The sequence below is a fragment of the Rhineura floridana genome, chromosome 17 (assembly GCF_030035675.1).
Source record: "Rhineura floridana isolate rRhiFlo1 chromosome 17, rRhiFlo1.hap2, whole genome shotgun sequence".
Taxonomy (NCBI): domain Eukaryota; kingdom Metazoa; phylum Chordata; class Lepidosauria; order Squamata; family Rhineuridae; genus Rhineura; species Rhineura floridana.
The window spans coordinates 28,710,232-28,726,883 of NC_084496.1; the positions used below are offsets into that span (position 1 = coordinate 28,710,232).

At 40.7% G+C, this 16,652-nt stretch overlaps 1 protein-coding gene across 2 annotated transcripts in view; it reads right to left on the reverse strand.

Moving 5' to 3' along the window:
* Nucleotides 1–16,314, reverse strand: part of GNA12 (G protein subunit alpha 12) — a 46,858-nt gene extending 30,544 nt beyond the window's left edge. The window contains exon 1 of one of the 2 annotated variants that reach the window (XM_061599412.1): nt 15,448–16,314. In XM_061599412.1, coding sequence (XP_061455396.1) covers nt 15,448–15,783 — 336 coding nt within the window. In that variant the 5' untranslated portion in view covers nt 15,784–16,314. The remainder of the gene's footprint in view (nt 1–15,447) is intronic. The other variant, XM_061599411.1, reaches the window with a different exon arrangement.
* Nucleotides 16,315–16,652: the final 338 nt, after the last annotated feature.

Below are 16,652 nucleotides of genomic sequence, written 5' to 3' on the forward strand. Positions count from 1 at the left end.
TCATTGTCCACCACATGTAAGTTTCTATTCTGGGTGAGATAGGTTACCAGAATAAAAGAGATTTTAAACAAATGTTAAAAGGTTATTTATATGAAATTCCCATTTTACCCTTCCAGAGCAATCTTCACTACTACATTAAAGACTAGCAGAAATGAGCAGTTGAATATACTTTGCATTAACATTTTTTATCCAGTTTGTATAGCACTGAACTCGGGAAACAGTACAACAGTTATGAGAAAGCTATCCATACTATAACCATGTTGTGTTAGCTGCAGCCTACTATCTTTCACTTGCCTCTTAAATTGGGTTGCAAATATGTATGCGTCATCCCGGCCCACAGAGGCTAGCTCTGACCTTTCACCTGCTAAGGCTCCAATGCTCTAAAGTTCTTTTAACTCATCTAGTTGCAGTCTTGCTTCACTCAGGCAGCTTTCAAATGGTTACCATTACACAGCTGCAGCCCCAGCCTGAGATTCTCTACACTGGTGAATGAGCTCATAATAGTGTCCTACCAGAACCATGAAACTGCACAATGCCTTGTTCTCTTTTTCTGTGGTGTTTATTCCCATTGAGTGGCTGCTCTTTTTATCTCATCCCTCCCCAAAATTCTTTCAAGAAGTAATAAAGAGAAATATAATGTCCAGGTGGTCATTTTCCTTTTAAGACCATCAGGAATAACACTATTTCGACTTCATTAAGAGAAATACAAGAAGTTGTGCTTCTGAGAGTTACAAGTTTACTTTGGGGATTTAAATACAGTGGCTACCAATCTATCAGCAATTCCTAATATTTCTACTGAATACACCAAACAAAAAGAATGTTGCATATTTAAGACTTACCTGTTGCCTCACCCTTGATCCAAAAGTAATCTTAGACCCCAATCCAAAGCTTTCCTAAGCAATCACTGCTAGTCTTCTGACAATACACCCAGAATTGGCCTGTATGGCCTAGTACTTGCATATTTAAAAGTTCTATACAGTATTAAAATCAGTGTTCAGCATCTAAAGACTGAGCAATGGTTAACATTTCTCATCATAACACTGCCTATAACCTTCATAAGTTACCATTGCCTTTAAAAAGATTAGGTATTAATTTTTCACTTATTATAAATTGCCTTGGAGGGCCTGCTGTCAGACGTATATACAAATATTAAGTAATTTCTTGTTCTGCTGATGTTTTCTCTATGGAGTTTATGGTCACAGACAAAAATTAAACATGACATGAAATCCAGCTTAAGATGAACTCAAGTCATGAGATACTTGCTTAGCAACTGATTTTTTTTTTAAAAAAGTATTCCCTATTACTTTCACATTTAAATATTTTGATATAGTCTACATTACATAGAAACTATTAGAAGAGTTCAGTCACAGTTCAGAATCAAATTTTCATTCAGATTCCAGATATACAAGAATGTGTTTATTGCCTGAAACAGAAGGACAGTATTTAACTGTTGTATATGTACAGCAACCCCACATTTTAGAATTCCTGCACACTTAAGAGCAAACCACTTTCTCCCTCTCTCATCTACTTCAGGGCTTCTATGAAGATTTTTAAAAAACCATATCCCAAACAGGCTCTTGCAATAAGCAGAGAAAAGAGCTAGTGGAAAGAGAGAAAGCAATGCATGCATACACACACAAATAATAAATCAAACTCAACTGCTTCTCTAAAAACATGTATTTTATTTGCATAGTAACCTTATGGCAGATTATTTCATCTTCTATTCCTGAGCCACAACACCACCAACAACTTTAGCACTAAACATCAAATACATCCTGCAAATCCTTCCCCTTGTACAAAATACAGACCTTTCTAATGTGATGCAAAGGTTTAGGAAAAAACTGTCAGCATATTAGACAAGAATGTGAATGAAAGAGCCAAGAGCTTTGGAGCATACATTATAGGTCCTGGGTTGTATTAAACTAACTTTTACTCAGAGTAGACCCACTGAAATTAATCATGGTCATTAATTTCAGTGGGTCTACTCTGAGTAAAAGTTAGTTTAATACAACCACCTATATTTAGTGCTGGGTCACACCAGGATGCATAAGTACCATTAATCAAAGGATGGTCACGTCAAAACATCCAGGATTTATTATCTACGATGATCTTTTGAAGGCCAGTAGAAATTATTCACTCTGCATGGTAGAAGAGGAACAAAATTCCATTTTGCTGCTTTAGGAAACCTGCCTCACATACTTCAAAATACTGCTCCTGGCCTTTGTGAGTCTTGCAAAGACAGAACTAAAGGCAAAAAGGATCTTAAACAGCTCCACATATTTCATCATTCAAATGCTGCTACTCCCCAGGTGAACAGTATATTTGTATACTGAGTTAAAAGAACACATGAACAAAATAAATTGTCTTTTGCTTAGCCTACAGGAACTTAATCCATCTACTTAACAACCCAATCTTTCTATTTGTAACTGCAGTTATGTCTGTAAACTATAAGACGACTCTCTGTCTCCAAGCAAATCCAATGAAAGGGAGATGAGTTGTGTTAATGCAAGCAAAGAAATGACAGTGGAACCCTGGAGGTACAAACCGATCTGAGGTACTTAGTGAGAATGTCCCAACCATGCACAATCAAAATTATAATCAATACTTACATTGCACTGCAACACTTTGTACATTGATATCGTTAAAGCAGATTACAGTGTTCAGACTTTCACTTGAAATTATAGCACTAGAAAAGTAAAAAGTCTTACTCTAGTCAAAAAAAGAACTGGATTTTTAGCCCCCAAAATGCATTTAAACTCTCTAAGGTCAGAGATATGTTTCCTGCTCTCATTCTGGTGAGCCCCTCAGGGGCTGCAACATCTGTGCAAACACCTGGCAGCAGAGCTGAGTAATCTTGTTCAGCCCAAGGACCACATTCCCTTCTAGGCAACCTTCCACCAAGCTAGTGGTTGGCAGAGCTAGAGGCAAAAGTGGGCAGAACAATGAATGTAAATTTTACCTTTGACATTAGGCTTTTTTCTGCACACTCCGCTCTCCCCTCCATCCAGGCAAGCAAGAGAAATTATCTGAGTTCACATGCAGTCCAGCGAGGCAAAGCATCTGAGGTGCAAAGCAGAGCCACTGAGAGGTATGGCCTGGGGAGTGGCCTTAGATGAGCTTCAAGGCCCAGACAGAGAGCCCTGGAGGGCTGCATTTGGCCCCCAGGCCTGAGACTCTCCACCTCTAGCAAAGAGGATTCGAAACCACCCCTAGGCCAATGTATCTCCCAACATAGCACTGGAGATTGTAGTAAATGAAATAAAGGGTGGGATGGGGGGGATGCACAACATATCAAGGAGCTTCTCTTTCTTTTCCCCACCCATCCATTTGTAAACTCCACAGGGAGAAGTCATGCATTGCTTCAGACAAGAGAATACCCTTTTAAAAATGATGAGCAACTGCAGATAACTGCCGCCGACGGTCAACGAGAAGATTTACACGCAGGACCAACAGAAAACAAGACTTTCAAATTGCCTTTGACTTATTCCTGATTCTCCTATGTATAGGCTGTAGTGCAGTTTATAAATGAGCAACAGAATTCTAAAAAAATGGAGGCATTCCTTTCAGCCTGCCTTGCCACTATTTCAATAGTGTCATAATGTTAGAGATAACTGAATCCCCAAGTATCATTTTCAAAAACATTATATATGTAGCCACCCTGAGGTGCCTCATTGTAGGGTAGAAGGACAGGATAGAAATATTTTAAATAAATATATTTAGAAAAAATATAGTCCATTTTCAATATGATAATTCTCATATCACAGATTTATATGTATATCAATGTATATATATTTATATGTCTAAAAGCTCAAACTTATTCAGCCCAAGTATTACAAATAAATCAAACAGGAATACAATTAAAATGTGATGCACTAACAATGCTGCTGTTAAATCTACTAACAGATGTACCTAACAAAGAATACGAAAGCTTCATTGTCAAGTCTGACAGCAGCAAGGTTTGTTCTTACTCATTAGTGAAAATAGCCAACAGTTCCTCTGATGAGAGAAGTACTTTAAGTGGCTTGTATGGACAAAATGGTTGATATGGTTCATAGAAGAACTGGCAAGTTATACTAACTGATTTTCTTTTCTAAACAGCATCCTTTCAGAAAAGGATTAATGTCTATACTTAAAGACCATCCTACCCCTTATATACCCAGTCAATCACTGCGCCCTACAGGTTAGGGTCTCTTGAAGATGCCATCTCATCAGGAGGTCCATTCCGCACAACACAGGAAGCAGACCTTTAGTGTAGTGGCACCTCCCCTTTGGAATTCCCTCCCCTTAAATATTACACAGGCACCATCTCTGTTATCTTTTTGGCGCCTAGTGAAGACCTTCCTCTTTCAACAAGCCTTTTAAGTAGAGACCTTATCCCAGTCTGTGTCTGTATTGGAATTGTTTTTAAGATGTTTTAAAAGATTTTATTAAAATATATTTAAGATGTTTTATTTGAAAAATACTTTTAAGATGTTTTGTTTTTGAGATGTTTTTAGTGTTTTGCCCTTTGTTTGCTGCCCTGGGCTTCTTCTGGGAGGAAGGGCAGGAAAGAAGTGTAATAAATAAATAATATGCCTAATAATATAAAAATTATGAAGAACAGTTCTCATGGCAGGGAACATGGGCTGAAGTCAATACAAAGTTGAAATATCAATTAAGCAACCTCAAGGAGACTACAAGTCAGAGGTTGCCAATCTGTCACCCACAGGTACCATGGCACCCACAAAGTCATTCCATGGTGCTCTCAGCAGGTAGCCCCGATTCTCAGCTTTCATTTTAAAAAAGAGCAAGTCTGTAGCCCTCTTGGAAAGAACATTATGGAGCAAAATGCACAGATACCCTTCTAAGCAATTTATGTGAAATGAGCCAGTCTGGCTGCTCCTGCCTGTCAGTCTTATTAGCCAAGGAGTGAGGTAAGAGCTGTGATAAGTGTGTTGTTTGGACAACAGGCAATAGGAATCTCTCGGTTCTTAGAGCTGCTGTTTTGCCCTCCCCTTTCCTACTTCTGATTCCCCCCCAAATCCTTGGAAATTCCATAGTTTACCCTCCTTTTTCCCCTAGCAACCAAGCAATCTATGGCAGGCAGAAATTCAACAGGTTAAGCCTTAGTCTGGAAATACAATTATGGGAAAAGTTTCACCATGGCTACACTCTATTTTTGTGTCATGCCATGCCTCCATGGCAGCCATTTTGTGACTGGTGCCCCAGATATTCTTTTAAAATTTGAAATGTGCACTCTGGTCCAAAAACTTTGGCGACCCCTGATATAAGTGGAACCCTCATACACACAGATATAGCATCCAATATAAATGAGATAGGAACATTAACCTTGAACCACTTGCCTAAACAAATCAATCTTCAAATCTTACTTAAAAGGGCCACGGTCTTGAATATGGTGGATGTTATTAGGCATAGCTCACAATTTAGGCTATTTCTGAGAAAGCCGCCACTGTGGTGTCCACTAACATGACAGACATATCAGAACATTATCTGTGCTAGATAATGGGCTATCCTCCTTTACGACAATAATTGTAGTTGAATAAGAGAGCTGTAGCTTACAAATGTCAAATTGTTTACCTTGTAACTAATCAACCTCATTACCAGATTACGAGAAGATTAATAGGTACAATGTAGATTTTTTTAAAAAAAAGATACCCAAGGAACAAGTCAGGATCTGACAGGCCTTTCTGCCTAACCTCTGTCCCAAAACAGGAGGAAAGCATCATTAAGCATTAATTCAAGACCACCAACCCACCAAGGAGAGGGTTGATTCTTTGAAAGGGTTCATTTGGAAAGCATCAAGGCCCATTGTGCATCTTCAAGGAGTGTTTTATGAAAGGTTAAAAAGTATGTTTGAGGCAAAAGGTTATTTTTACTATAAAGAAAGAAGCCTGTGCTACTAAATGCTGATGCTATTTAATAGCATCTGTCACAGCATAATGAAATGACTACATCACCCTCAGTTTCTTTTTGGGATACGGAGTTAAGGAGAACAAGATGACTTATTTGACACTTTTAAAATGCATTAGATCACATACGTGTATTCATAACAACCAGCAACAGATATCTATTTGCACAAAATCAGAAGAAACCAGGCTGAAGATCACCAGGCCTCTGCATCTCCCTACAAAAATAGGCTTCCTACTGCTTCCTTTGGGCTCATGTTTTCATCTCCCAAAGATTCAGTTATTTCTGGATGTAATCTGGATCCATCCAAGGGTTTCTGTAACATTGTTTTAGTGCCACCTCGCTCTGGATCAGCAGGACTCTCATGTCACTCTCCTTCCTTCCTTCCACTAGCAGATCTTTTCCCAGGCACCTTTCAGTCAAAGCTGCTATATTCTTGTACATGGACTCTACCTTAACTGCTAATCTATCCCTACTTCTGTAGACCCTAAAATAAAACAAAACCCTTTTATTCAGGGGAGGGGCGGAGAGAAAGAAATACCTTTTCCTAGCTTTCAAATCTTCAAATCCTGGAACCCAGATATTTTCAAATACACACCAATATTTTGATCCCACCGTTTTGCCACAACATGAGATAGCACCCAGTCATCCTGGGTCTCGTGCCATGATGAAGATGGATATCCAGCCACAACAGAATGCTGCTCACCCTCTCCATTTAAGGGCTTGTTATCACCAGATAAAGGGGAATTTTTCTACAGGGCTTCCCTTTATAAATCAGTTTATAGAGCACCTCAAAGTAGCACAGAATTTGGTTTAAGATGTAGGGAGTCCACAAGGATTTAATTAAACAAAACAAAAGGTTTACTAATATAAAAATAAAAGGTTTTAGGAAAAAGGTATTACATGGAAAAGTAAGAAAACCAGCATATCCATCAACAGGGCAAAAAGAATAAACAAAGGGTTAAGCACAAGTCCCTATCTAGTTACACTCCCTAAGACTACAAACTTACAGCCTTGAAGGACCTCTCTACCAGGCATGTCTCCAGAATCCTGCTTTGAATGCCCTCTCACTGGGCCAGCTACTCCTAGAAAAAGAGACCTCCAAAACACATAAAACAAGGAAAACAGTGATTTTCCATTCAAAGTCCCAGACAGCAACGTGCTGCCTTCCCTATGGTCAATGAAATCCACCACCTTCCAGTTTGGCAGGCATGGAATAACAAATTAACCACATCATCCAACAGATAGGAAAGAGTTGACATGTTCATGTAATACAATACCATATATAATAGCAAGGTCCATACAGTCAATTTCAGCAAAGTCTGTTTCTTTCACAGATGACCTTAGGTACACAGAAACAGTTGAGGAATTATTTGGATTGTGGCTATTCTCTTTGAAGTTTATGGCTCTACTGTTGCAAGTCAAGGCATTTCAGAGGAGCAGTGCAGCCCTTACAGAGAACATTACACATATTTGCTGTTGGACAACCCTCCAAGGAACTGTATTAGGACTGTGATTTAGTCAGTTAGATTAAAGTTAATCTTAAAAGTGCACCCAGTGAATCAGGCCACATATTTTGTTGTTGTTAAAAATCAAGTAATTACTACAAAAACTGTGAGTTGCAGGAGCTACATTAGAAGAGGTAGCCCTTCTCCTCTCTCAAGAGGATGGACTGCTTCTTCTAAAATACAAAGTGATACAATTTGTGTCAGTATAATCTAAAATCAAAGAAAGCAGACTTTCATCAGAATTATTGTTTATTCATATGCAAATTTAATCTATTAGGGCTGCAGTCCTACATGCACTTAATGGGGAATAAGGTCCATTAAACACAGAGAAATTTATTTCTAAGTAAATATTCATGATTCACTAGAAAAGACAATAATGCTGGGGAAAACAGAAGGGAGTAGAAAAAGAGGAAGTCCAAACAAGAGATGGATTGATTCCATAAAGGAAGCCACAGACTGAATTTACAAGATCTGAAGAGGGTGGTTTGTAATAGATGCTACTGGAGGTCGCTGATTCATAGGGTCGCCACAAATCATAACCGACTTGAAGGCACATAACAACAACAATTCATAGGATAGCACAGTATGAGTCATATAATCAAGGCAAATATGCTAACTCAAGAAATGCATGTTTTATATATTTTTCCTATCCAGGTGTTAATTAACATCGAGTCTGTGTATTCCCAACACTAGTGCTTCTCATAAAAAAACTGCCCTGAAACTTAGCCTTGATTAACAAACAAAACCATGATTATCTGATAACTATTTACTTAAACCAAAGCAAAACTGATGTTTGGAAAGCCTGCCGCATAAATACTAGGAAAAACTACAACTCTAAATCATTGACGGCAGTAAGTGGAAAAATAAATTTTGGATTAGGGGCTTAAATTCAGTATTTTGTTAACTGTAACTGAATGATATAAAGATGGGGGGAAAAGAGATAGGCTGATACCTAGGAGTTTCAGTAAAACAAAAATAACCTAACTGACATGTAAGTATTGCCATTGTTTACCAAAAGCAAGTAATACCTTGCTGCATGAATGCATTTCTATAATACATATGTAACACCTTAAGATAACATGGAAACCTTGGACAGTCGGCAACTTTCATGGTTAAATAAAAACCAATGTTTAAAAAAGGTAAGATTTAAAAAAATTAAATTGGATTAATTTAATACTAATCTCTTCTTAAAAATAACCCTGTATAAATCTGAACTTAAATGCAAATTTATAATATCATAAAACTGTATTTATGATCCTCTCATGAAAGAGTGCTTTTCTTTGTAGAGAAAGAATTATGAAGAAGACATCTTCATCAGTCATCATGCAGCATAACCAGTCATATCAGGCACTAGAATCCAGATGATGACACTTTGTATCTCATCAGGATCATCCACCAAATTCACACAGATTATCTTGCATTTCTATTTTATGCCTAGTTACCTGAACTCTGCAATATGTTCAGTTCTGAAATTGTTATGCTACCATCCAAGAAGTATGGACATTAATTTGTCATACAGCGGAGAAACACTATTTTTCTCAGTAACTACCATCCTATTTGCTGCTTGCTATTAGCCCAATTTTATGAATATTTTCCTGGAAGTAAGTTCCAATTTGTTCAGTGAGACTGGTTTCCAAATAAGGATGCATGGAATTTAAGCCTTAGCATTCAAGCAAGCAATCTTGCTCAGTATTCTTGCACATGCATATAACAAATCAATAAGCAGACACAATTCTATAGTATAAAAGTCACATGTACTTCAAAGTGAAAGGTTTTGAATTTTGCTGTCAGGTTACATACAGCTCTATTTGGCTGCAATCCAATATAGTTTAATTGTTACAATAACCAGACAGAATGCACGCTTGCTCAGGAAATGACCATTTATAAATACAGAACTGGACTTAAAGTTGTTTTTCGTCTTCTTTGTGGTTTAAATCAATCCACCCACTCACTTTTAAGTTATGGTTTCACTATATGGCTACACATTTCCACCACTTTTTCTAAGGTCAAGATTAGAAACCCTCTTCTGTGTTGTCAACTGGAAGCACATTTAAAATCTATGAAAGTACCAGAAAAGCAATATTTGCTTTGACACTGACACATGGGCTTTCAGTTCAAAAAGGCTGTGTTTTTATGGCACAACCTGCAATCATTTTCAAATCCTGAAGAGCATAATACAAACATCTGTCTTCTTTACATAAATCATTAAGATACCACAATAACTATTTGTATAATTAAATCTAATGAGGTAAATGAAAATGTAATTCCCCTAGAAGGCCTAAGTGCTACCGTACTGCTTGTAAAATGAAACATTTTACTGGTACTGCTCTGAGGTTTAATGCTGGGGACAATATCGATGAATGGTTCAGTGAGAGAAGATAAAAATGCAGAGTATCAGCAACACAGCTATAAAATGTAAATGTCCTGCCTTCAAGTCGATTCCGACTTATGGCGACCCTATGAATAGGGTTTTCATGAGGCTGAGAGGCAGTGACTGGCCCAAGGTCACCCAGTGAGCTTCATGGCTAGGTGGGGATTTGAACCCTGGTCTCCCAGGTCATAGTCCAACACCTTAACCACTACACCACATTGGCTCTCTATACAGGGTTTTATTTTCTTGTAAAAAGAGCAGTTAAAGAATTTAACAAAAATGCTCAGTTTCATGTGTACTCAAGACAGTAAACACATCAACATTCCATTAATCAGTAGTTTTAAGTTATTTTAACAGCAACTGAAAAAAATGCACCACATTTCAAGGAAATGGATCATTACGCAACAATGCAAGCTGAGGCTTATTGCCACTTGAACCAGTGGCTCAATTATAATTCTGATAATACAATCAAGGGAAAATATTGTATTTCATTGTTCATTATTGCCACAAGTAAAGAGTCTTAAAAGGCAAGCACTACATCACAAGTCGGGTTCTGACTCATAGGGAAGCCCGGAAGGTGGTGACAAGATCTAGGGCCTTCTCAGTGGTGGCCCCCGAACTGTGGAATAGTCTCCCCGAGGAGGTGCGCTTGGCGCCGACATTGTTATCCTTTCGGCACCAAGTTAAAACCTTCCTCTTTTCCGAGGCATATTAATTTAAGTTAACTTAATTTTAAAATCTGCTGTGATTGATTTTAGATTGTTTTATTTTTATATGTTTTTGTTGTATTATACTATGTGATTTTATTGTATTTCTTGTGTTCACCGCCCAGAGAGCTATTGCTAGTCGGGCGGTATAAAAGTCTAATAAATAATAATAATAAATAATAATAATAAGTCAGAGCATATAATTTTTGCTTTTATAATTCCAATATTAATTGCTTCCAACATTAAAATGTTCTTGTAAATGACTTCTGACATAAATTGCCATGTGGAAAGATGCCCACTTGCATGCTACCCACAAATTCAGTGCCAAAACTGCAGTTTCTCACATTGCTGCTGTAAGAACAAGATCAATATGAGCCTGTATGAAAGTAGACCCCTTCATCAATTCTAGGATGACTTCTCCCTTCCTCACAATTTGCCCATAATATGAGTATGGGCACATCTATAATCAACTTATAAAATACTAACAATTAACTCACGTAATGAAATAAGTCCCACCAAAATTTTGTAATACAAATCAGGCCACTTTTCAGGGCAAATTTATGTCCTTATTTCCATTTCCAAATAGGGCTGTGTTTTTCTAAGGCTGAGTAAATTCCAAGATGCTGCAAGCATTACCACAATGATACTAGCGATGGTATGGTACAAAAGAAGAAAACCAAGTTCTGCAACACCTTCAAGACTAACATGTTTATTATGGCACGAGCTTCTATAGACAAGAGCATCTGATAAAAGTAGGTTCTTGCTAATAAAAGCTTATGCCACTATGAGTTTGTTTGATAGTGGCATGGGTTTTTTATTTTGTATGAACCTAACACTGCAACTCTTTATAAAAAATATAGTTGCTAAAGCAAATATCCTAGAATCTGTTTGCAATATTAAGGTGTATATGGCCTGAACCACAGAAAATGTTGTTTTTAACATTTCCACCCCTAAAGGCAGGAGAGTAAAATCTAAAACAAGTCTGTGCAGTTAGCAGGGTGTATATATCCTGCTCAGCTCCCTGTTCCTCCAAGTGTATGCCTTTCCTCTTTACTTACCAGTACATATTCTAAGAAAGCACCATATGCAAGATGGTAACGCATGAGCTGAGTTGCATTTGTTCTGAATCCTAGAGGTGGAGGGTGGGGGAAAAGGGACATAATGAGTGCACAGACCATGGGTTCACCACCTGTGATTCTAGGAAATGTCATTTTATTACATTGCAATTACCAAGACCTCCTTCAGTGACCTTGATTTCTGCTTCTAACCATGTTTGCAAACTGTAGTTTGGAGCACAGCACAATTAGCAAAAAGGCTGGTCCATATACAACTCTAACCATAGATAAGCTTAAAAAAAGCAAGGGAGGAGGAGTCTGGCACAAGAGAGGAGAGAAGAAGAAGCCACCTTCTCATGGTTTAAAAACCAGACTGGCACAGATGTAACTCCACCCAGATTAATAATTCCTTAGCTTACTTTAGCCATACCTTTGTATTTGCACTCAACTGTATAAAAGGATGGACAAGTCTCAACTACTTCATTTCAATATCTGTATACTTGTGACATGCCAATGACAAAGAATAAGAAAGCGGTCAATATTATACATTCTGCTCCCTTTGGAAGCATGTGGGATGGTGGCCTAGGAGAGGGCATTGCCTGTGGCAGTTCCCAAAATATGGAACATCCTCCCCATAGAGGTATGCCAAGCATTTTCAATATATAGTTTCTGTTTGCTGAAGAGGCATCTCGTTATCCTAGCCTTTGACAGTTAAGATGTGTAATTTCTGTGAGGCCACCTCTATTGTCTGATGTACATTCTTTGGTTTGTTTTAAATTGTTTTACTGAATTTTAATATGTTATGATTTTATGACTGTAAGCCACCCTGGAACCCTGTGATGAAGGGTGGATAAGAAATTTCTTAAATAAAATCATCAGTGTATTCATGCACCTTACTTTGCAAAGGTACTCCTTCCCCTGCACACATACTTGGCATTGGCACACATTTCTATCACCCCTTCCCCCATTCCAGCAACTTGGAAGGGAAGACACCAGGGTCTGAATGACTCCTTCTGTGTGAAATCTTGCTCTTTTATCAATATACTTAAGTGCCAGTTATTTCACTGTACTGAGAATATTTTGGGTATTTAGGCAACCCCAGAAATGCTTTCCATTGTTCATATATTATGTACATTTTGATGGTAAAACATTGCAAGGCAAAACTCCTCCAGTTTCTCACAAACTGTTTCTCACAGTTTTTGACAATGGATATTTTAATTACCCTGGTAACTGCAGCGCTCCTGGAATCATCATGGGTTATTTTCTGAAAGTTTTATCATCTTTCTGTGCAATTTTCTCCTATGCCAACTGTTGTAATATAATATTATTCTGTAGATATGTAGTAGTGCAATATTGTTTTATGAAGTATGCAGTAGGCCAAACTCCCCACTGCTTTTTCACAAAAGCAATCTTGCATTTGGAGAATATTTGTGTCATTAAGCACTTTGCAACTTGTGACCTTGGCAGATCGACTGGAGGGTAGAGTTGAGACCTTGGCCCACCAATTCCCCACCTCACTTTCCACATTCCTTCACTGGCAAAACTAGTTTATAACCAGCACTTGAAAACATAAGGATTGTTTTGTACATTACTCAAGCAACAGATTTAATCTTACTAACATGAATATGTTCCATGTCACTCTGTACCACTTAAACAGGAAGGCGATGCCAAGTAAGAATGGAGGATACCACATTACTCCTCACATCTGTCCAGTGCACAAAAGGCACTGATGTAATCTGCACCCTCCACATAATTCCATTCCGATGACAGAGACAATCAAAACATCCAGACACAGTGGTGGCCATAGTGGTGTGGGACGAGACTAGAGGAGCAGGGAAGACAAGCAAAGGAAAACTGGGAGAAGCTGACTTGCCAATACTAGTCTTACAGGGCTGTTGTAAGAACTGAAATAATGGCCTGGGTCACACCACACAGTAAACCAGACTATGGCTTACTAGGAATGCACAAACATGTGCATTCCCAGAGAGGAACTCACAGCTGCTTTGCTCCTCCCCAATCCTTTTTGCTCTCATGCTGAATTAAATCAAGGTTTGGCTTAGCATGTTGTCCAAACCAGGACTTATGGTTAAACTCTCTCTTCATTAATGACGAGTTGTAGCCAAGAATAAACCTTGACTATGGCTCATGGTTAGTGAGAAGTGAGTTTAACCATGAGTGCCGCTTTAAACGACATGCTAAGCCAAACCTTGGCTTAGCTCTATGAGCTGTAGGAACCAAGATCTGTGGAAGCCTGCACATTCATGTAGTCTTGTTAAGTCGTAGTTTGGCTTACAGTTTTGTGTGAACCAGCCCAATGAACACAAAGTATTCCGTTCACACAGCAAAAACAACCCATAAATGTTAAGCGTTATTTGCTTATACACTGACAGACTGTCCCTTCATATATGCCACACAGATCCCTTGTTTCCTGTCAGCTTTGCCTGGCTCGCCCCGTATTCTGTTTTACAGGGCAGTTGCAAGGATTGTTCTGGCTTAATTTACAGGGTTGTTCTAAGAATTATTCTAACAAATTATGAGTATCACTTAGTCAACTTAGGAACAGCAATATAAAACTACTTAGCATAACACTCCCTAACAGACCACCTTTTTGTATCCAAACTGATACCACCTCTGCACCACCCATCACCACCTGTTGCCTTGCTCCCCACCTTACAGGATCATTATAAAGACTAACTGGATGTATATGAAGCACTTACATCGACTGGTGAAGAAAAGTAGCATATAGTAAGCATTTCTTATGACTTGACAAGACACCTTCAATATGTCCTCCTCAGTTTATTTTATTAAGTATATTTATCCTAGCTTTCTAGTTACAATTAAAACCATTCAAAGGAACTCACATTTTCACCACCTGACAACCTACTGCCTGCTATACAGTTTTGTCATACACAATAAATGAGAGAACACAAAGCACTTGTAGTGCTTTTCCTCAGCAATCAATACACATTATGCCACAACAGTTTCACCACATCCATCCCACCCATCACCTGGCTTACACCATATGCGCCCACTCAAGCTCTTTGATCTGCGGAACAGGCCCATAATATCAGTTCCGCACTTGTAAGAAATCATTCCTTTAGTGTAGCAACATCAACACTTTGGAACTCCCTCCCTATTGACATCAGGCAGGTGCCTTTGCTGTATCCTTTTCAACGTCTGCTTAAAACTGTTTTGTTTAGACATGCCTCTCCAGATGCATACATGCCAATGTGTTTTAATTTTTTTTGTCTGTTGCTGTTTTTAATTTGTCTTAAAAATGTTTTAATTACTTGTTTTAACCATTTTATTGGTAATTTAAGTGTCTTTTGTAAAACACAGTTTTTTTCAATCAAACAGCATATAAATTTTAATAAAATAAGTAAAACAATAAAGTACATGAAACACTAGTGCTGCTTTCCCCCAGCAACCTGTTTTACTAAACCCTGCAGTCGCCTCTCCCATATTATTTTATTTCAACCTATTTCAATCTCAGAGCATTTTGTACCCAACTTTTCATCCAGGAAAGGGCATCACAGAGCCAATTAAAACAGAGGTGGCTAACCTCTGGGACCCCAGATGCTGCTGGCCAGTAGCTCCCATCACCCTTGCCCATTGGCCACGCTGGCTGTGGATGGCAGCAGACGACGTCCAAGAGTATCTGGAGGGTCACAGGTCCCCGCCCTTGCATGAAAACAAGCCAATCCCTGCCCTCAGGCTTACAAGCCAATCCCTGCCCTCAGGCTTACAAGCCAATCCCTGCCCTCAGGCTTACAACTTGTACAAGACACGGCACAAAAGGGAAAAGGGTGAGGGAGGGAAGAGGAAAGAAAAAGGAAAGCCAAGCGCCAGCCCGTCAAAATATCCTCCCACCCACCGCCATTGGTGACATTTCCCCACACCTTGAGGATGTTCTCGTAGATGGTAGCCCTGAACTCCAGCAGCGCCTTCTGGTCGAACTCACGGCCGTGGATGATCCGCATCTGCTTGAGGAAGGTCGACTTGCCGCTCTCGCCGGCGCCCAGCAGCAGGATCTTGACCAGGCGCCGGACCGAGCGCCGCTCGCGGGCCAGCATCGCGTCGATCTCGCGGCTCCGGCGCCGGGCTTCGCGCTCCGCGTCCCGGCTGCCTTCTTTGCCCTCGCGGGGCGGCGGGTGCCTCTCCGCTCCCGCACCGCGGCTGGAGGCGGCGTCGGCCGACAAGAGGCAGCGGCTCAAGGTCCGCACCACTCCGGACATGGCGGGGAAGCGCGGCGACGGGTATGTGTCTGCGGAGGGGCGGAGGGAGACGGGGCGGCAGCAACGGCAAGAGAAGCCGCGAGCGTCGAGCTAGAGCCGGGCCCGCTCGCCGGCCTCGGCCACCGCCTCGGAGCCGGGAGGTGTGACGGGACGGGCCGTGACAAGGGCGGCGAGCCTCCGCCGAGGCTAAGAGACGGGCCTGCCCATCTCACCCCCTCACCCGGCTGCTGCTGAGGAGGGGAGGCGGCGGCCCTCGGCGGTGGGGAAAGGAAGGGCGGCGGCGCCTCGGTGGCCCCCTCAGAGACGGCTCCCCCCGACCCCGCATCAGAAATGGGCGGGAAAGCAAGCCCCGCGCGTGCGCCCCTCAGCCGTCACTTTTCAGCCGTTGAGGTTCGCTCAGAAAGGAGACGGGGTGGGGGACAGAGAGGGAGCCCCGCTGCGCCTCACGCCTTCGCTCCCACTTCTCCTCCATAGAATCTCTCTCGCCCGCCCCGCCCACTTCCTCCCTCACGCCCACCAGGCAGCATCGGCGCTTGGGCTGGAGGCGTGTGTCACTCAAGCCGTAGGTGTTTCCCCGTTGGGTGAGCGCTCTCGGAAGGAGGGAAGGGGGCGGACACGAAGACGCGGAGAGGTTTGTGTCGGAGATCAAAGGGCGGGGCTAGGCGCCCGCCGGCCAATGAAAGCCGTGGTGAGAAAAGCGAGGGGGGTGGAACCCGGGGAGATTTAGTCAGCAGACAGAAAATAAAAAGGAGCTTCGCCCCCGCAAGGGAGGGGTGGGGAGGAGTTTTCCCATGCTGGGAATGGAAGGGAAGCAAATGCCTTCGCTCATTGGATGGTTTTGCCAATGACGTCAGGCAATAAAAACATGA